The sequence below is a fragment of the Oryzias melastigma genome, linkage group LG1 (genome assembly GCF_002922805.2).
Source record: "Oryzias melastigma strain HK-1 linkage group LG1, ASM292280v2, whole genome shotgun sequence".
NCBI lineage: Eukaryota > Metazoa > Chordata > Actinopteri > Beloniformes > Adrianichthyidae > Oryzias > Oryzias melastigma.
Window position 1 is genome coordinate 7,484,553 of NC_050512.1, and position 21,149 is coordinate 7,505,701.

Consider the following 21,149-nt stretch of genomic DNA (forward strand, 5'->3'; position numbering starts at 1 on the left):
AAAAATGTCATAAGAGCTGAATAAATATAATCAATGTCAAAATCTGATTTTACAATTCAAAGTTCAAATGTATTCAGTCAATGTAAAACTATACCAAAGTGCTGAAAACGTCAACAGAGCCAAAAAGATACAAATACTAACTGTTTTGATTGATGGTAATTTAGCTGAATTAAGGTTTTAGAACACGTGATTACAAAAAATAAAACTATTTTGACACCTTTTAGAATACAAAGAAAGAAACTTAAAAGAAAGGCTTGAATCCAGGAAACAAACATTGTACCCTCAGAAGCCATCAGGCTAGAGCATGGGTGTCAAAATCTAAAACACACCTCATGTCGCGGGCCTAACAGAGTCAACGGAACACACTAAAACTACATTTTTAAAACTTTTAGAACGTAACTCCTTAACATATGTTACTATGATACAAAAATAAATAAAAAATGTTTAAAGATAAAAAAACTGGTAGAAATATTAATAATTTGTAATTTCTTAGACTTTAAATAGATCAATAAAAACAGGTGAAAAGTAACTGGTAAGAAAAACAACCCAGCATGTAAATAGAGTGAATAACCTCCTGCATGCTCTTTCTCTGCTGCTGAGATCTCACAGGACTGGTGAGGCAGCGACTCAGCTGGGTCCTTTTTGCTGATGCAGAAAAGTTTCACACAAGAAATATTGATATCTGCGGGTCAGAATCGATCCGATACAGATACCAACTTGAGATCGATACTATCTTTATTTTGAATCGATCTGCCCAGCACTAGTGATTCAAAGAAGCTAAAGCTCTAGCGGTAAGAGGTTGATAAACTTCAAAAATATTTCAGGGTGAACCAGGAGGGATCAAATCTTGCCGTTTTGCAAATGACCTTCAGAGACTGATCGTAAAAGGGAATAATTTCTTAATAATCGACCGTTCAAGGAATTCTATTTTTTTTTTGTAAAGACTCTTATCCTGTTATGAAAGAAGACACTAATTTTGATGTGGGCAAATTTACTTCTCTAGAAGTTTTGTAATAACAGACAATTGTTTGAAAGTTAAAACTAGGTTGTTCACGCTGCAGTTTTTAAATGCTACAGAGCACGCATGTGTTTATGTTTGTTTGTGAGTGTGTGAGTGTATCTGTGCATGAAGTGGTGCGTCAGAATACATTTGCAGTAGCTCCTCCAGAGCCACACTGGTGTCTTACTTGTTCATCAGTAAATGAATGAGGGCTATTTCTGTAGCATGGTCAGGAAATAGGCTGCTAGCATTGGTTAAGTGCTTTCTTGTCTTGTATGCAATGTCATTATTTCCTCTAAAAGGGAAATGGATAGTGATGGTGCGCATCAGCCCTAATAGCTTGGTTTAGTTTCGCTTGCATTAATGAGGATGAGTGTTTTGTGTGCTAAGTTCAGAGGGAAGGTCAATTTTATTTTACATGTGAACTAATGCCAACTCCAGCCATTAAGGCTAAATTTAAGTAGCTTTATGTTGCCATGACTACAGCTGCACACATGATCAAGAAGATCCACAGCACTGTTGACCGCCCTGGATGAGATCGGAAAAGGACAAACTGAAGAGACGGATATCACAAAGAAAAAGTATGAAACCCAAAAACCTTCTTTTTGTCTAAATGTAACGTGGGACGATTCATAAACAGGACTTGTCAATGAGTGCATGAGAGAAATGAGGAAACATGTCATCTTTGACGTGTAGGATTCTAGATCTTCCCAAAATTCACTACACTAGTAAAATCCTGTCAGCTGCATGAAGTGAACAGAAACATTTCAGACGGAGGAGAAGCAGGACTCAGCAGAAAGAGATGAGAACGTGTGACGGTGAGATGTTGGTCTGCAGTTATGTCTGAAACAGACTGAAACTGTTTGAAGTACAGAAACAACACGTGTGAAAGAAAAACATGCTGATCATGCGCAAATGTGTCTGCAAAGCTGTGTTTAGTTGAGTTTGTGTCATTTTCTCAGTGCGTTATACTGTTTTTATTTAGAATCATAGCAGCAGTTAAAGACCCACTCCAACAAAAATAGGGTTTTAAACATGTTCTTGTAGCGTTTTTCTGATGATGGAGGACTTATAAGCTCCCTGCTTCACTCTGTTCTGCAACATCCACTTGCAGACAAATAGATCCATTAATGTCTTTGTTTTCCTGGTCTGAGCTGGAATCTGGATCAGAACTGTACGGCTGGATAGCTCTGATAATAGCTCTGCATTTTTCTTGCACCCGTATATTGTTGGTTGTGAGGGTCTTTAAGCTAGCGGAAAAGCATATTAACAAAGAGACGATGGGAAATGAAGATAGGCTTACTCTGCCGCCCACAACTCAGAGGTGAATTTCTGAGTTTGATGTCCTCATCAATTATCTATTTTTCACACTCTGACTTCTTTCCTTTAGATTTGTCTTCTTTGTTCATATACACATAATTTTCTTGTTTTATTTGTTATTCGACATCTAAAAGTTTCTAAAAGGGAAAATAAAAGAAAAATAATCACAGAAGGCAAAAGTGAAGTTAAAACAAAAAGCATATGTAAAGTTCACCTTTAAAACTGTCATTAAATTATATATATAAATATATATATATAAAATCTTTGTTTATTATTTAGACTCCAGCAGGACCAACGGTCAATACTGTAGGAGGGAGAGATGAAAAGTAAGAAGGTCACAATCTGATGAAAACAAACTTGGCGGCTTGGCACTGTGATGCTCAGAAAACTATGAAAAAGTGACAAAGTCTAGAAGCGTGAAGCAGAAAACAATAGGGGAAACATGGTGGTGGAAGTGTAATGGTGTGGGATTCAGGCAAATTAAATCTTTTAAAAAAATTATTAAGATATACTAAAGAAATTTGTATAAAATTCCAGATGAAGAGAACAAATTTAACTTACTTTTGAATAATCAATAAAGGCAAATTATTGGGTATCAGTATCAGCGATATCTGTGTATCTGCAAAAATCCCGACTGGGGAATATGATTGTCTCAAAGTTTAAGTCTGAACACATCATTGCTTGCATGTCTGTCTGGTAGAGGCAACGATCCAAAACAGTTACTCAAAGTACAACTCCTTCAAAAAATATCACCTGTCCCCGTCCAAGAAATTACCTCAGCATACAGGCAAAAAGTAACTGGTGACAAAAAGTATTTAGTAAAAGTTTGGATTTCTATGGATTATAGTCTAAAACCTTACTACAGATGCGGGAATAACATTTTTACTTGGCTTAACACGTGCGTTCAGAGATGCTCTTCTGCAGACCTCCGTTACAAGTTCCTGTCATCGTTCTATCAGCTGGAACTAGTCTGGGTCATCCTCCTCTGACCTTTGACATCAACAAACTGTCACTCAGGATTTTGTTTCTTTTTCTGGTCATTCTCTGTAAACCCTGATGGTTGTAGGTGAAAATCCCACCAGTTTCTGAAACGGTCAGACCAGACCGTCTGGCACCAACAACCATCAGTCACTCCAGTCATCTTTCTTCCCCATTTTGATGCTTGATCAGATCACCTATGCATTGAGTTGCTGCCATGTGATTGGCTGGTTAGAAATGTGTGTTAATGAGCAGTTGGACAGGTGTGCCTAAAGTGATCAGAGATGTTTTCAGGTTTATCTTGTGTTTAGTCGTTTTCTTAGCCTAGGCCTTCATAAAACCCATCCTCGTCCAAAGCGGCTGTGAGGACCGCCGGGATGGGTTTTGAGTTTTCCCCGTCCCACTGCGGGATCAGGATGCTCCAAGTTTAGCCCCGCGCGCAGCTGTCTGTCACACTTTCCACGCCGCCTGTTGTCCCGCGCAGCGTGCTGGTAGTGCTGCGTGTCTCTTTAAATCCGGGTTGCGTAGCTCCTTCATGAATGAAACCATGTGATCCAAACATCATTTGACGTCTGGCGCCTCCGACCACAGACTAAAACAAGCGCGGAAGGAGTGGATAAATGTAGAGCCGTGAGGAGGCGCGAGCGCACAAACGTTTCCTCAGCGGTCTCCGTCCTCAGACCGTCGGTGAACGCGCAGCGCCGGTGTGACTTCAGGTGAGTCCGGAGGCGCTCAGAAAGTGCTGAATGTGGAGCTGCTGTTTGCTGAGTGAGCACGCCCGCTGCAGCCGCTTCCGCCACCGGGAGCTGCCGCGCCGCCGCGTGCGGCCGCCGCTCCGTTCCCGCTGCTGCTTAAAGGGCAGCGAGTCCGGAATGCTGAATCATCACCGCCGGGTTTCGGTGCACGCTCTGCCCGGAGCCGGGATCGCCGCCGCGCACAGCGGAGCTGCCGGCGCGTCCGTGAGCGCAGACACAAAGGGGCCGCGGCTGTCACAGGAACAAGGGCATGTGTCGGAATTAGAGCGCGCGGCTCTGCCGGGGATCCCCCGGTTCTGTTGGACCGAACGGGATCAGCCGGTGGCTCCTCGGGGAGATCAGCCGTACAGCGTCTGTAGGAGCAGCGGCAGCTCCGCGGCTGTCCTCGGCGCAGGTGAAGGCGGCCCCCTGCACGCGCGGTTAACCGGGTCCGCCGGGGCTCGGAGCGGCTGAGATCTGTCCGATGCTCTTCTAGTGAAAGCTGTGAGTGAATGAGGCGAGCGCGCGGCGCTGCGGGCTGTCACCCGGAGCCGCGGGAGCTGTCAGCCTCCCGGCGGCGGGGAGGGGGGTCTCCCGCTGCTGGAGCGGCTGCTCCGTCTCTCGCTTTGTGTGCGCCGCCACGTCGGGCCTTCGGCTTGGGGGGGCTGACCGCCGCGCGGAGGGCTGGAGCGCCGCGTGTTCCCGGTTGTGAACCAGCTGGGCTCGCGGTAGAGATGCTGATTCATCATAATGTTTAACTCAACGCTCGCGGAGCGGTGGGGGCTCGTTGGTTTGGGTGCTGGGGATGTCGGGGAGCCATGGCAACATGGCAGGGGGCGGACAAAGGTCCCCGGAGCTCGGATCGGGCCGGTCTGCAGGCCCGGCGCGGCGGGGAGAGGTGAAGAGAGGAGCGCGGCGGCGCCTTTGTGCCGGAGCTGTCATTTGTGGCTGTTTTTGTGCGTGTGCGCGCAGCCGCGCGCGTCACTGTAAATTATTCATTTGTTGACTTCACATGCCCCCACTGATGTAAAGTTGTCTAAAATCAACAGTGGATTGTCTGTTTGACAGTGAAAGCGGCTGAAGATCCAGTCGGAACCAAACCAGAACCAGGCCCAATTCTGCTGTGGATCGGCTCCTATCTGCTGGGCTCGAGAAAAACAGAAACTTCACCCCCTAATGACTCCATATCAGCAGCTTTGCTTGGAGTCAGCACTCTGCAGAGTGTATCAAAAGTATGTAGTAAGCAAGTTGGCAAGTACTGTAATAGAGGGTCATAATGATGAAACAGTTGTATTGGAGAGAACCCCCCCACCCCCTCACCCTCCACCCCAAACACACACACTCGTTTCCCATTTCCTCTTCCAGTTGTGTGTCCCCGCACACAACCTGGGGCTTAGCTTTTTATACTCGGTATCAGTATTTAATCAGTGCTTGAAGTGCATTTCTCTGTCAAGTACTTTCCCTTCCTTCCCTGGTGTTCACGGTAATTGAACGCTGACCAATGCTTATGTGTGCAACTTTGCTGATGGTGGCGGAGCGGCAAGGCGCGAGGAGCAAGAGGGGATGAAGGAAGAGGGAGGAAGAATGAGAGATGGGATTTGCAGAGAGATTGAGAACAAGGACCCGTTTTGTCTTCAAGGCATTCCCCTGAAAATGCTGAGGCGCAGCAAACGCGCTCTCGCCTGACAGATGGCGTTTTCACTTGTTACTTACCACAGCTAGTTTCCCTGTTTTGTATGAGACAAGGTGCAGAGAGAGCCACCGTGGAAGACAAAGTCAGAGATCCGGTTGGCCTCTGTGTGTGTGAACTCCAAGGTTAAACCGGCGAGTTTCTCTTTGGAAAGGGAAGTCAGGAGCGCTGACACCAGTTGACCTTTGCAGCATATTTTCAAGCATCACACAGGGGTCTCCTCTCAGAATAAAGGACTGAGTGGTGCTGCTTGACCCTGAAGTGTCTGAATCCATGCATTGATGAACTTCCTGAACCGAAAAGAATCAGTTTCCTTTGAGGTTTTTTCTAGATCAAACCTAGACAGTCTGTGTCGGCTGGATGAGCAGCAGTTTATGGCCGACATAAACCTGGTGACATCAGTAATACAGCCATTTATTATGATGGAAATTAATCTTTAACTGTCATGTGTGCTTTATGATCCCAGTGTTTTAGAAATGCGTTTGTGCATCCAGTTTAGGTGCATTCTAAAGTTAACAGCATTTAGTCTTTTTTATGGAAATGTGAAACTAACCATTCTTTAAGGTTTGAATATATTCAATGCTGATGCCAAATCTTTGTTTAGATAGAAACCGAAGCAGGAGATGTGGTCAGAAACCCTCTGGCGTTGGTGTGCAGCTTCCTCGCCCCGCGGCTGCATCAAAGACCGCCGCTGTGCTTGCAGACTCCAGGCGCTGGATTGCAGCAGATTGCACAGGTGCTGATGATACTCAGTCTGCCTCCTCGGTGCGGGTCAGAGGAGGAAGCTCTGCTGTTTGTCTGCTTGGTTATGATCTGTTTGACTCTGGAATCGACTCCGGGAAAGTCTTATGTTTGCAAATTTCAGAAAGTGCAGCGAAGTGAAAAGAGAAAAGGAGGAATGAGAGACCGAATCAGAGCCAGGCGGCGGGGGGAGGAAGCAGTGGGGCGGATCAATAGTTGTGTTTTTTCTCCACAGTAATGATGAAATATGGTGTAAGCAGATCTGCTGCGTGATCGCTGCTCCAACGTCTTCTTTTTCCTCCTCATCCACTTGTGTGCAGGTTTGCCAGCACTTGTCTGTTGTGACTTTTGGGTTCACACACAACAACCACAGCCCCACATTCAGGGGAAATTGGCTGAACCTGAGGAGCAAACGGGAAATGAACTCGTTGAACAGTTTCTTAGTGTTTCTTCCTCTGGTTGAAGGCGCTCGGTCCATGCCACGACGGCGGCGCTGTGCGGCTATGAAGGCCTCGCCAACATAAGCATTCACAACTCTAGTTGTCTACTAGTTGCATCATCTTAATGCGCCAACTTGCCGCATTTTTTAACTGCAGTATGACGATCGGCAGCGTGTGGTTGAAATTTCTGAACCTCAAAAAATATCCTAACAAAAGTGCACACATGCTAACAAAATCCTGAGAAACAAAGACAAGAAAAACAGAGGCGGTCACCTTCCTGACATAAAGTTTTCTCTCCAAAAGTGTCAGTTTTTGTAACCGGCTTTCAGAAAGTTCAACTTTAAAGGTTTTCGTTTCTAAAGGCACTGCTTCAGATTTTCAGGACAGCACAAGGAAATAATTATTTATTCCTGGTCCAGATCATTGCAATAAATCCAAATGATCCCAACTGGGTTTTTAACCCGTGTACTATCCTAGACATGTTTACATTAAAAGTGGGGTCATCTGGACCCCACAAGACAGCGGGCTGAACTTTTTTTTTCCAAGGATTTTTTTGTTATATTCACTGTTGTCTGTGGCAGACATAAAATGTTGTCCACCTTTATGGGAGGGATCACACATCAATGTAAGGGTGAGGCCATCTGGACCCCATAAGAGAGCACGAGGGTTAAAAAAGGCTTCTATGAGCAAGCCTGAAGAGCTCTGGGTGTAATCCCTCCATGCCGGTGGAAGAGACAGTGTATCAGACACACTGAACTCATCAGGACAGTTCTCAAGATGCTCAAACATACCTTCCTTTTCTTCATCCTGTCTGCTCAAACTGAAAGTAAAGATTATCTTCTTGGGTTCCAATGAGTTGCTAAGACGCGAGATTAAGAGTCCACTCACATCTTAGTAGAACTAAGTCCAGCTGGTTTGTCTGCTGCTCAGACACTGGTCAGCAGAGGACGTCCAGATCGTGGTTCAGAGGAGTGTGGTGGCATACAGATCTGCTGTGATTGATTCTTCAAAGGTCTGATGTCAGTTAAGGACCAACACGCACATTAAAAATGTTGAACCATAATTTAAATCAAACTGGAAATTACAAAATGCTCCAAAAACCATACTGGGACAGCGAACCTCTTTTGAGCTCTATAGAACTTCTTATGGTCTGGACTGTTAGGAGGGTAATCTGTTAATCAGCAGTCTAAACCAGAGGTGGGGAAACTTTTTGACTCTTGGGCCACAAAGGGGTTCTAAAATTTGATGTTTTAGTATGCTTCCTAAGAGAAAGAAATAAGATGGAATGTGGAGGAAAACATGCTTTAACCCATAAGGGGTCCAGATGACCCAAGCCTTACATTGACGTGTTATCTCTCCCATGACAAATGTGGAGGAGGGTGGACAGGACTTCATGTTTGCCATGGACACCAGTGAAAAATCATTGAAAAAAAAAAAGTTCAGCGCACTGTCTAGTGGGGTCCAAATGACTCCACTCCCATTTTCATCATACCTTGATTTTAAATAAGTGTACATATTTTATAACTGCACATTTTGGAGTTTTTATTTCAAAACTGCAGGTTTTGTTCTCATTTCAGAGCCAATTGCACAGATGGGTTGATGTCCTTCAAGAAAAAATGCAATCGTTGGAATGATCGGAAAAATTACATGAAAACAAAACATAAAAAAAGTTACCAATATAATATATTCATGTTTGGTTGGCCAGATTAGTTAGCTTGATGGGCCGCATGTGGCCCCTGGGCCATAGTTTGCCCATCCCTGGTCTAAACTGACAAAACTCAAAGATCCATTTAGGATGAAGATCCTGACATTGTGTTCAGTGATGAGAACTAGAAGCAGAAATTTCTGTTTGGGATGAATTTGATCCTGGGTTAATGATTTTAGCCAGATGAGATCTGGACTGGATGTCTGGTGCTGTTGCTCTATGAACTTTCTCCTCAATGCTGTCGGTTAAGTTTAACCCTTGTGCTATCTTATGGGATCCAGATGACCCCAGCCTTACATTGTAGTTCTATCCCTTCCATTACAGAGGTGGACAGGATTTCATGTCTGCCATGAACACCAGTGAAAATCATTGAAAAATAAAAGTTTACCACACTCTCTTGTGGGGTCCAGATGACCCCACTCCCAACGTCAACATACCTAGGATAGCACAAGGGTTTTTAAAGTAGCTGGTGCTTTGATGGAGAGCTTCAAACTGCAGTTGGTTTTGAGTACTATCTGAGATAGGAGAGTAGCTGTCATTCCAGCTGAACTGACACTGGAAAACCTTAAAATGGTTGTCAGGAGGGTCCTGGCTGAGAACAGGACCACTTCGGTTCATGAGCTTGTGTGTTTGCTTCAGATCAGAGTTTCTCAGATGTTTTCTCTGCTGTCCCATTCCTCCTCTGGCTCCGTTTCTGGCGGGCACTGCAGACTGAGGACGCCGCTTCAGGGAGAAATGAACCCAGCGTTTGACTCCCTACTGCCTGCCCTTACAGCTCTGTCACACACATATATACAGCACTCACACTCTTCCTCTCTCCCCCAAAAAAAGGTGCTTATGAAAAAAGGAGCAGGGCTCAATTGCCTGACAGTGCATTTTTTTCTGCTTGTGTTGGGAAATTTATCATCACACTCCGACTTACTACCTGGAATGGGAAAACGTGTCGACGCCAGGACTTTTTCGTGCCTCTAATATCGCACTTGTCTCACAAGCGCACACACAAAGTGCCCGTCTTTATTTCTCTTAGAGAAGTGTAAAAATGATCGCTCTTCCTCCGGAATGACGTGAACATCTCTGGTTCCACTCCTTTACAAGCCTTCACCCGCATGTCTTTTGTCTATCCTGTATCATCCTCATCTCCAGCTTACATATTCCCACCTTTTAAGAGCGGCCCCCCTCTCCTTCTCCACAGAGCTCAGACTGATGTCTTTTTCCTTGCCGTCTCCCCGGTCCTTCATCTGCACTCTGAGCATCCTCTGCACTCACACGTTGCAATTATCTCTGATCTGACTCTTAATTCTCAATAAGCCTCCAAACTGCGCCTGTCGTTAATTATTTACCAACTCCCTCAACACCTCCACCTCACTGTGGATCGATGAGCTCTGCCTCCTTTGTTTTTAACCGGAGCCAGGTGGACCGTAGCCAGGAGCTGGTTTTTGAAACGCTTTGGGGCTTTAGGTCTTGCCTCCCCACCTTCTGCCACGGCTGTGTCTCTCCATAACGTCTCCTCGGAGTCCTCCAGCATTCCAGCGCCGCCTGGCTTGAATGCCATCATCAGTTATTGCTCAGAGAGTTGCTTCAGGGAGACATCGTACCAGTTATTGGTGGGATTATTCAATAAACACCGCATCACAAACCGCTCTACAGTCTATTCTTGATCGTGCTATATTTGTTGTATTGTTTGTGCGTGCACACGCCCACATGCAGCGACCCTCAGGTCGCTTTTGGCACCCTAATCTGCTGTTTGTTTCCTTGTGTCTGTCCAGCGTTACCAAGCTTTAAGTGGAAAGTCTCTTTCTAAGAAGTGTCTGTGGCAGCAGTGACCTGAGCTCCTCCTAAATAAGATTAATTAGAGCTCTGTCTGAAGGCTTCTGCGCACGTACAGGCGTGCACGAGCTTCATGATCCTGTAAGTCTGTTTCCTGAAGTCGTGAACCCTGATCAGCTGCTGCCACACTTTTACTCTTGCTTTTGACTACTTTGATTCATCTGACAGGAAGATGACCTCTTCAGATCATCCTCAGACAGCTGTGGTCCTGGTCTAATCTAGAACTGGTCCTGGTCAGATCCATATCGGATTTCCTCTGATGGCTCTCCTGGTTTGGCAGTTTTAAAAGCGTCAGATTCACACGGGCTGTTTTTCTCTAAACACATGGAGGTTTCAGAATCTCTTCCCTTTTGTTTTCCTCCTCCTTTTGATTCGTGGAAAGTCCATTTGTCTTTACGCTGAAGTGAACCGCACCAGAGTTAATCTGCAAGAGAACAAAAACACTTGTTCTCCAGAAGACTGCAGTTCTCTTGTTTGGTCCAAATCGGAGTTCAGGTTAACTTTTTTTCCCAGCAGAAGAAGGCCCAATATCTCAATCTGCTGAGGGTTCTTGGGACAGTCCATGGATTGAGCATTCAGGCTCCTTGGGATCAGAGGATTGCTGGAAAGGGCCACTAGAACCATCAGTGAGGCTGCTGAAAAAGCCTCTAGATGGCTCTAGATCAAGAGAGTGAAGTAGCTTGCTGCTTGGACAGAAACTTGGGCCTGATCAACCCCGGCTGGGTCACCCAGGTGAGGGTGTCTGAAGATCAAAGACCTGAAACACCCTATGACTCTGGGTTCTTCACTGATGATGTGTCCAAGCTGCACCAATTAGGTGCATTCTAACCACCATACCTGCTGAACCAGAAAGGCCATCAGAAGAAACCAGACTTGAATCAGACCAGGACCACAGCTACCAAAAAAGATGCACCTCAGGGTCAACATGGAGCTTTCTTCTGTAGGGTTGGTTTCATTTCCCCGGATCAGCCTCAGAACTTTTCTAATTGGAAGTTTTCATTGTGTTCGTTGCTGAGTTCAGGTTTTTCTCCTGTCGACCCCAACCCTCCCACCTCCCCCAGATCCCCGTGCTCAACAGCTAAGCTCTTACAAATGTGTTGAGGGTGCATTTTCACCCAAATGCTTTCCCACCCCCTCGTCTTCCTCCTTCCCTGCACCCCCATCATCTCCTTTCTTCCTACCAACCCCACCTCCATCCTTCTCCTCCAAGACATCTCTTTTCTTCTTTTTCTTCTCCCTTGTCATTTTCACCCCCCCTCAGCCTTCCCTCCATACTCAGCATTTTTCTCCGCTGTGGGTGTGATGTCTGTGTGTAACGCTAATCAGCTCTGGAGACGTCAGCACTCTTTCAGACCCCCCCCTCATTCCTTTATCTCTCCAATCCTTTTCTTTTCTTGCAACTTTATCTTTTCTGGTCTTCGGGCCATATTTTACTCACCTCTGCTCCTCCTCACCTGTACACCCCCCTCCCCCCTCCATGTGTGCATGTTTTCTCTTCACTGTTACTGTAAGCAGCTCTGCTCCTGAGTCGTCAGCGTTCTTCCGGCGGCGCCATAAAAATACAGCCGACCGCAGCAGAAAAGCTGTCTGTTGTAGCACCTCAGAATCTGAAGCCCCCCCCCAACAGCATAACGGGTTGGACACCCCAGGACCTTTTTTGTGCACATGCCCCCCTGATGAATACCACCTCCTGTGCATGGCACAGGATCCAGGAGTCTTCACCCTGTGTGTGCGGGGTGGGGGGCGCTCCACTGAGCTGCTTACAAACTTTTGGGAATTTTTATATTTAACTCATTTATGAAAGGTGTTTCCAATGACTGACAAAATGTGGAACTTTTATTTTAAAATGTATGTAAAAAAAACAAAAACTAAAAGAAACTCAACTGTGAATTTTTCACAGCATGAAACGGAGAAAAGTGGGCTTTAATTTTGAGGTTAGACCCCCCCGTGTAACTGATGATGCTGCGCCAGTGTGACAGGAGGCTTTGTGGTGTTTTGATGCGTTGAACGGGTGGGGTGGGGTGGGGGTACCGCTGCTCTGAGCTGAGCAGAGGAGGGAAAGAGCTAGATGAAGGTGATAATGGCATTTTGGAGAAGATGTCTACTTCAGTCCAGACTCATCTCTGCATGTTTGAAAATCATCCACCCCCCATCCCCATCACAGAGTGGTGTGCATGTGCTTTGTGACAAGCTTTTTGTTTGCATGCTGATTGGGGGGTTGGGCACAGAGGGTAAACAACCAGTGCCTGCCAGGAAACCCCCACCCCCAACATCCATCCCTCCGTCTTTGATCGTCTATTGTGCGAGGATCAACGTACAGTGGTGGCAGGGGGGGGGGTCATGAACATGAAGGATGGATATGCGTGAGCCCCTATACAGCAGCCAGCTAGATGAATGAATAAATGAGCTGTTCTTTTAACTTAGATTTAGTGATCAGAAACTTTTAAGGAAACCATAAATATAAAGTCTTGATTTCCAGCCTCATTAAGTGTTTTGTTCTAAGAATGAATTGGACCTTCTGGGTTTTGAGGTCGTGGGGTGCACGCCAGTCATGTTCAGGTTTGTGTTGTTTTGCACGTGTTGGGCATGTGTACTCTCTAGCGGCCAGCGGGGCTTCCTGACTATGGGTAAGTGGGAGGTCAGACGCTCACACCCCCTCAAGGACGGAGGTGCATTGTAAAGAAGATGCATTCTGAGTCCTCAAGACGAAAGGAGATCAGGCTTGGAGAGCGGTGCCATGTAACCAGATTGAGAAGAGCAGCTAAAGCTGTATTTGAGAATAGTGCTATTCCAAAATATTACTGAAGTGCAAGTAAAGAATACTCACATTGACTGTGTATGATAACTGGACAGAGTGAGTGTGATGTCACCTATAAAAAAATGCTTACTTTCAGCTCCAACCAAATGAAGCCAATTCAGTGGTCATTCCTTCGGGATATGGGCACCGCCAAATGGAGTCAGATGACATCAGTAAGCAGTGATTGGTCCGAGTTAGTCTGAGTCTTTGTTTCTGTTCCTGTTTTCGCCAATCGGGAGTGAGCTCGTTGGAAGTCCACACCCCTTCCAATGAAAGTGAGCTCTGGAGAATCCGTCAAACATTTTGAACATTTTAGGTGGGGGCCAGCGGACACCACATGTTTTTACTGAGACATTTGATTGGCCAGTTTATATCTTGAAAAACTTGCAATATAGAAAAAATATCATGAAAAAAATAGGATTAGCAAGAAAATGTTTTAAAAAAAAGTTTCAGAGCAAATAATAGAAATGGAATAGAAAATAGAATGACTGACTTATAGCTGTTTATTTCATAAGAAGTCTACGGGATTCTGGCTTCTTAAGCAGGTACTTGCCATTTGGAACTTGAAGGGGGTGAATCGCTCAGTTGAGTTTCCATAGCATACACATCTAGCTGTTGACTCATTACAAAGTAAATAGAAAACAAGCACATAAAGCTGGAGTAACCGTTTAAGCATTTAAAACATTTGGGGCTCATAGAACCAAGCAATTTAAAAATAAAATAATTAAAAGAGACTAAGAGAAGTTTTATTTATTTATTTTTTTGGGGGGACAGTCCAGGAAATGTTGAAACCCCCCTCCGCTCTCCAAAGCGATCTGGATCGGTTTACTAAACCCGTGAGAACTGATACGGAGAGTAGGGTTTAAATCAGTTTTTGGCAGGTGGAAGGACTCAACAATGGTCTCACTTTTCTCTGTCATGCTTGATCAGCCATTTTTGAAAGTTGTTGAAGAGAGTGGAGCAAATTCAGGTCAAACTCAGGTTTTGTTTTCAGCGTTCTTTGGGTGGGATCAGAGATTAACCATCCCATTTGTCTTGGTGGCGCATCAGTGGCTGAGAACAACTCTGTTTGAAACCCCTATGTAAAGCAATCAGTGGACCAAAAAGACCATACAAGAAAAAAGGAAACAGATTTAAGGCTTTATCTCTTGTCCTATCTTATGGGGTCCAGATGATCCCACCATTATATTGATCTGTGATCCCTCCCATGGCAAAGGTGGACAGGATTTTAGGTCTGCCACGGACACCAGTGAAGATAAAAAAAAAAATTTTGAGAAAAAAAAAAGTTCAGTACTCCGTCTTGTGGGGTCCAGATGACCCCACTTTTAATGTAAACATGCCTAGGATGGCACAACGGATAGAAGACTTTCTTGTTCTACATGTCCACTACTGTTCTGATCTTGGTGGTAGTAGCAAATATTCAAACGAGAACTTTGAAGGCCGAAGTGGAGAAGGGTTCCATGTGAACAGCAGCTGAACATGGGTCAGTCGGTCCTATGGGATTCATTTATTGGTGGATGTAAGCCAATAAAAAAAGAGGTCATGCTGGAGGTATATCCACGGTCAGGCCCAAATTTTACAAACAGAGTGAGATGGGCAAGGAGAAGTTGGACAGGAAAACAAGGGAGATCCAGTACGAATTGATGCTGAGAGGAGGATGGAGGTCATGATGGAGAGTGTCAGAGGAAAGCAGAACCGTGTGAGGTGGGACAGAGGAGGGGCTGCAGGGGTGAGATGAGGAATCTGCTGAGTCATCATGACTGGTCCCATAATCGCTCAGCAACAATGGCCTCTCTTCACTGCTGTCTGCACGGGCTCACAGGTCTGAGATGAGAGCTGGGCCAGCGCAGCACAAAGCCTGTCATTGACAGATACTGGTCATGAAGCTGATCTCATCTTCTGCACCTCCACTCATGCTCTGCTGACCCCTCGTGCCCCTCCCTCCCAGCTCTTCAATGCTGCACGAGCACAGGCGCATCTTCTGCTCTAAGGTGACAGCTTCTCGCCGAGGTGAATCTCGTTATCTGCGTGCTTTTGGAACAGTTTTTCCCGAATCTTCCCACAATGATAACCGCTTCCTGTTCTTTCTCACTCATTTCATTGCTGGTGGCTTAAAGACAGCCAATAAGAGCTCAACAGCGAAAAGCAGTGGGGTTTGACTGTAAAACCGCCAGGAAACAGGAAACCAGGGAAATTCTCAGAAAACTTTCTCACCTTCTCTTATGCAGCCTTGTACAGAGGAAAACGTCTATTCTGCTGCTACACTGCAAAAACTTCAAATCCTACCGAGAATATTTCTCTAACTTGTACTGAATTAAACTTGTATACTTAATGTACGAAGAAAACATTTCCTATGAAGGAAATGTGTCTTGTATCAGATTTAACAAGTTTATATGAGTAGAGACCAAAATAATTGATAATAGTCAGAACTTGCTGTGTGGGGTTCCTCTCCTGGTTAGCTATTGTAAATGCAGAGGACAAAAGCTATTTTTGGAAAACTTCTCACTTGTTTGTCTTTTGTTGTTGTGGTGTTTCCCAGGTCAGTGCGGAAGAGCAGGGCTCTTGGGCATGACGACGACTAACAAAGGAAACAAAGCTTTAAAGGTAAGCGAACTTACTTCTGGAGGCGCAAAGAACCAGAGTTTCTTCCAAAGTGGTTTGGTCTGACCAGTGCCACATATTTCAGAACTTAAGATCTCCATTTGTGTGCTCTCATCTATAGTTCTTCAGATTACAGCATTCAAACATCAATGATCCACATTAGTCTGACAAACTGGATTTTGTGCATCTCTGTCTGTTTCCTCACTGACTTTGTGGGACTTACTTTTCCCTGTTTTCTGTAGGTGAAGCGTGAGCCAGGCGAGAATGGCACCAGTCTCACAGATGGAGAGCTGGTGACCATGTCGGTGCGGGAGCTCAACCAGCATCTTCGTGGGCTCTCCAAAGAGGAGATCCTGCAGCTCAAGCAGCGGAGGCGCACCTTGAAGAACAGGGGCTATGCCGCCAGCTGCCGGGTAAAGAGAGTCACCCAGAAGGAGGAGCTGGAGAAGCAGAAGGCCCAGCTGCAGCAGGAGGTGGACAAACTGGCCAATGAGAACGCATCCATGCGTGTGGAGCTGGACGCTCTAAGGTCCAAGTACGAGGCGTTACAGACCTTTGCCAGGACTGTGGCACGAAGCCCCACTGTGGGGGTCGGGGTGAGGGCTGGAGGAGGAGGGGGCGGGGTTGCGTCATCGGTCATCGGTCCGCTTATACCGGGAAAGGTGGCGACAGCGACGAGCGTGATCACAATAGTGAAGTCAAAGACAGATGCACGGTCTTGAGGGCAGGATGAACAGGAAAGATGGAGGTGAGACGGGATGGAGTTCAGCTGCCCCTGCCTCCTCAACTTGCTTTACCCATCTTAGATCAATGCGGGTGAAGGATGGGACGCAAGCAGAGGAGGAGCACTGCTGCCTCACTTTAAATAGCGACCTAAAAGAACAACCAGCACGTTGTAAGACGCCATCAAAATCCATGACAGGAGCTGCTGCTTCTGCAGATCTAAAACACGTCAAACACAGCAAACGTGCGGAAGCCTTCACCTAACAACAGTCCTGCTGATGTGAGCAGCTGAACTCCCTCCTGTGGCTTCCACCCCAGAACTTTTTCAGAAGGTACTACAGAAGAATCTATATATTATATAGTGGTGGTAAGTGTATTTCTACTGTTTTGTACTGTGTTGTCATTCACATGAGGTCCAAGTTGTATTTTGTGTGTGTGTGTGTGTGTGTGAGCTATTGTGTATCAGGAATTCTGTGAAATTCTGTGTTTGTTTTGAAGTATCTCTATACTCAGTTGGCTGTATTTCCCACGTTCAGCTCTGTTTACTCCGACCTTTCCTTTCCGGTTCCAGACAGCTTCCATTTCCACTCGCATACTTCCTGAAGTAATACAGAGGGGGCAAAGCTGGCTTATGATAACCAAAAATCTGAAGAGTAGATGGGGGGCAAAAAAGTGTTGAGAGAACTTTTGGGGAAGTTTGAAAACATGACTTAGCACAAACCTTTAGTCAAAAAAATCTGGAAAGGCCAGTGCCTTTGCTCCTCTAAAGAGAAGGATGTGAGGAAGGATAAGCCGGTCTGCGCAAACTACCTTCACCTGTGACTGTGCTTGGTGATTGTCAGGACTGATGACTGGAAAACGCTCGTTTATGTGACTGTGAAGGCAAGATTCAGAACAACAGGGTTTGCCGTTTTTTCCCCTTTGTTGCTCATAAGAAAAAAGTTTAGGAATCTGATAAACATTGAGGTGAATTTCTTTCTTTCTTACAAAGTGATTTATGCTGCAAATGTTTGCCTTTAACCACAAACTCAGTCAAGGGGAGAAGACTTGATGGAGAAAACATGCTTCCAGTCACACAAACGGGCTATGTCACTCACTGGCTTTATCATAAAGTAGTCCTTTGTGGCGTCGTACTCAAGAAGTCTTTGTGGCAGAGTCTGTAATTTTATAAGGACAATTATCTTTGTATTGACTCGTGAAAAGGTATTGAAAAATCTGTTTGATATACAGCATCTCTCTATTTTGCAACTGTACCAAAAGTGGCTTAATTACTGGGTAGCTTTGCTTTTCCTCTTGTGAGTAGGCGCGTGCGCTTCATGGTGGTGTGCTGTTCGGTTCATGACGAGGTAATAAATGTTGACTGTTTGACCCTGAAAAGGCAGCTGTGTTTCTGGGCTGCAGATAAAAGCACTGAGAAAAGGGAGGACTTGTTATAGCTAAGAACATCAGGTCTCCCGATGAGGCATGGAGGTGTTACCTGGAGGACTGCATCACTCCTCCGGCTACTCAGTTCTTTAACATTCGTGAGTACATCTCGTGTATATGTAGAGTATTTTTTGGACTGTTTGTTGGAGGTGTCAGGGTTGTGGAACGACCCGTTTTATATTCTGTTATTTGAAGTTCTGTATGTTGGCATAAGTCTCGCCTTTCAGTCCTAATTTCTTCATTTTAAATTAAACATTTCATGAAGCCGAAATTCAACAGAAGAGTCTACCTGAAACGCTCTGTGATGGTACTGGGTGAGCTAGCTGCTGCCGTGCAGATTGATAGGTTTATAATCGTCCTTGCATGGAGGGTCGGCTTTAACTACTGGACTGAGAAGCCTCTTTGCCAGTCTGTTGGTCGCTGTTAAAATCCCATATTAGATAGTCGCTATTGGAAAGCAATGCCATGGAGAAATAAAACCAGCCACAATGTGAATCTGGAGAAGCAGGGGTCATGAAAAAAATTGGAAATGTTTTTGTTTGACGACATTCATGCTTATTCCAGCAGAGTCAATGGGACTGAACCAGAGCGTCCCAATTTGTTTTGGATTAAAGTGTCTACTCTGTAATGTCCAACAATCCCAAAAAAAGCTGTATGCTCCCAGGGGAGAAACACAACTTTGGTCTTTACATTGATAATAACATGTCCATGTAGTTAAGACACAGAGAGGGGACATGACAGTGGTTTTCTCACACATGAGTAGACTGAGAACACGCTTGATGTTCATCAGGGGTGTAGGGAAAAATCGTTTTGCCGATATGTCGTGATATTCCGTTTGGCAATACTTGTATCGATTTAAAATGCTGACGATATTTAATTTATCATTTATGAGCATCCTTCCGCATCTGAATTTTATTTTCCACCTAAACCCCCAACCAATTATTGTTCTTGTAGGGTCTTCAGATATATCTCAATATGTATCATATTGTGAGGCACATATCAGGATACATTTTGTATTGCCAGGCTCTTGCCAATACACACCCCTGAAGTTCATGCTCAGGAGTTTTTTGCTGAGGAAACTAAGACACACTTATTTAACCGGTAACCTTTCACAGAGATGCACATCAACATAAGAATAATTCTGAAGAGACTTTCCTTGTAATAAACCAGGAAATCCACTACATAGTTTACTGGACAATCAAAGGAAAGTTTAGGAATCTTACCTGTTGCGTCTTCATCTGTTAAAAAATGTCTAAAAGTTAATCTGACAATTGAACAAACTCTGTAGGGTGGAGGGCGTAGTCATGCAAACGGTGCAATTCCTGCCACAAAGGAGGGTGATACTGCTGAAGATAAACAGCATCTTCTGTCAAACACCACACTCAGACTGCTTCTGTCTATGACTCCAGTGTGGCTCTCTTCATTTCATGTGATGCTTACTGTAGAGGTTGTAAGTGTAAAAACTAAGAAACCAATGTTTAAGTCTGTTTAACTGCAAACACACAGTTTGAAAAGTAACCTGGGACAGTAACCTGGGACTCATCCTCTCCGTCTTCCAGATGTGAAGTTGTTGCAGCGGTCTGAGCCAGCTCTTTGCACACAAACCAGTTAAACATTACAGGGGTTTCATCTTGATGAGCAGACGCGATCAGCTGACAGCGCTGACCTTCAGTGATAACCATGCAGGCAGCTTTCCTTCGCAGAGTGTTTGAAGCGAGCGCATTCTGGCTGTGCAGAGGTCAGAGCTGGAGATAAACCAGAGCCGCCGCTCATTCTCTCAGCTTTAAATAATTTACAAGGGCTGAAAAGAGGTGGAGGAGACACTTCTGCAGGTCAACCACCTGACTTACCCTGCCCTCATTTACAAAGGCGAGTCAGCCCCACCCCTAAAACATTCAATTCATCCAGAAGACACAAATCATTAACTCCCGATCTGGCTGCTGAGCCAATCACGAAGAGGAGTTTCTCTCCTGTTGCTGAATCACGCCACAGGCCCCCCCACAGGTCCATTCACCCTCCACTGACCAAGAGGGCAAAAGAACCAAGCGTTTTTTTCAGCATTTGGTCTGCATTGCATCCTGTCTGCAACCCCCCCTCACACACACAGACATATTTGGGATGCATATATTTGACACAAACAGCAGGTACGTCATTGCACTGGTTTTCCTTTTTATCTCACGCTCCCTCCTGAACTCGACTCTCCATCACCGTTTTGCTCACCTGGCTGCTGACGGGCAGTTTGGTTTAAAGATGAAGGACAGCGGTGTGTTTGTGTGAATATGGCGTAACCTCTTGACAAAAGAGCTTGTGTTAGGAAAGTCTGTGTTTTGTAAAACTTCTGTATGAGGTGTAATAAATTATTCTGCGGCTGTACCTTTTCTGGAAAAACCTTAAAATGTGACGGTCTTTGTAAGTATTTATCTTAAACTAAATTATTGTACTTTTTTGGAATTTGTAGATGGTGATGATGACAAGATATTGGTAATCTTAAAATGAACCGTTTCATCATCTGTCCACGCCATCTTTAATTTATTGATGTATATAATGTACGTTTGTTGATAAACAGCTTCTTTATTTTGTATATGACCAATAAACATGTTTTAAGATGTGCAGCTCAGTGTCATTTGCATGTGTTTGTAAAATTCTTTTACAATTTCTTGACAGATTTCGCAGACGGCTGAATTCAGACTAAAGCTAACAGAAAGCGTTCTAGTCCTTAAAGACCCACTCTGATGAAAATCATATTTTTTGTGTTTTTAACATGTTTCTCTGTTTTTTTCTGATGATAAAAGACATGTATCTAGATAATTAAGCTCATAATTGCATTTTTGAGTATTTCTTCATTCAAATCGTTGTGAACCAGGAGCAGACAAAAAAGTGCTGTTTGAAAAGAGCTTATTTGGGAAGTATAAAATATGCTAATGGGCCGCAAACTCCCTGCTCCACTTCCCAACAGGAAAAGGAAAGGGGGCGAGGTTCCTCAGCGCCAATGGCCCCACCCACAACTCACAGGCAAATTTTTAATGAACTACTGCTGGTACTTTTAGAATTTATTTTTTGCTGAAAACAGCATAATCATAATTAAAGGCCAGTTGGATATCTCAAAAGATGATCAGAGTAGGTCTTTACATATACAGCAATCCTCTTTTAACTTTGTATTAAAAAGAA

General features: G+C 44.8%; 1 protein-coding gene across 1 annotated transcript; it reads left to right on the forward strand.

Moving 5' to 3' along the window:
* Positions 1-4,035: 4,035 nt before the first annotated feature.
* mafgb (v-maf avian musculoaponeurotic fibrosarcoma oncogene homolog Gb) lies at positions 4,036-20,593 on the forward strand. The gene is made up of 3 exons (XM_024259669.2): positions 4,036-4,447; positions 15,772-15,836; positions 16,076-20,593. The coding sequence occupies exons 1-3, from the start codon at positions 4,045-4,047 to the stop codon at positions 16,553-16,555; spliced, it is 948 nt and encodes a 315-aa protein (XP_024115437.1). The 5' UTR covers positions 4,036-4,044; the 3' UTR covers positions 16,556-20,593.
* Positions 20,594-21,149: the final 556 nt, after the last annotated feature.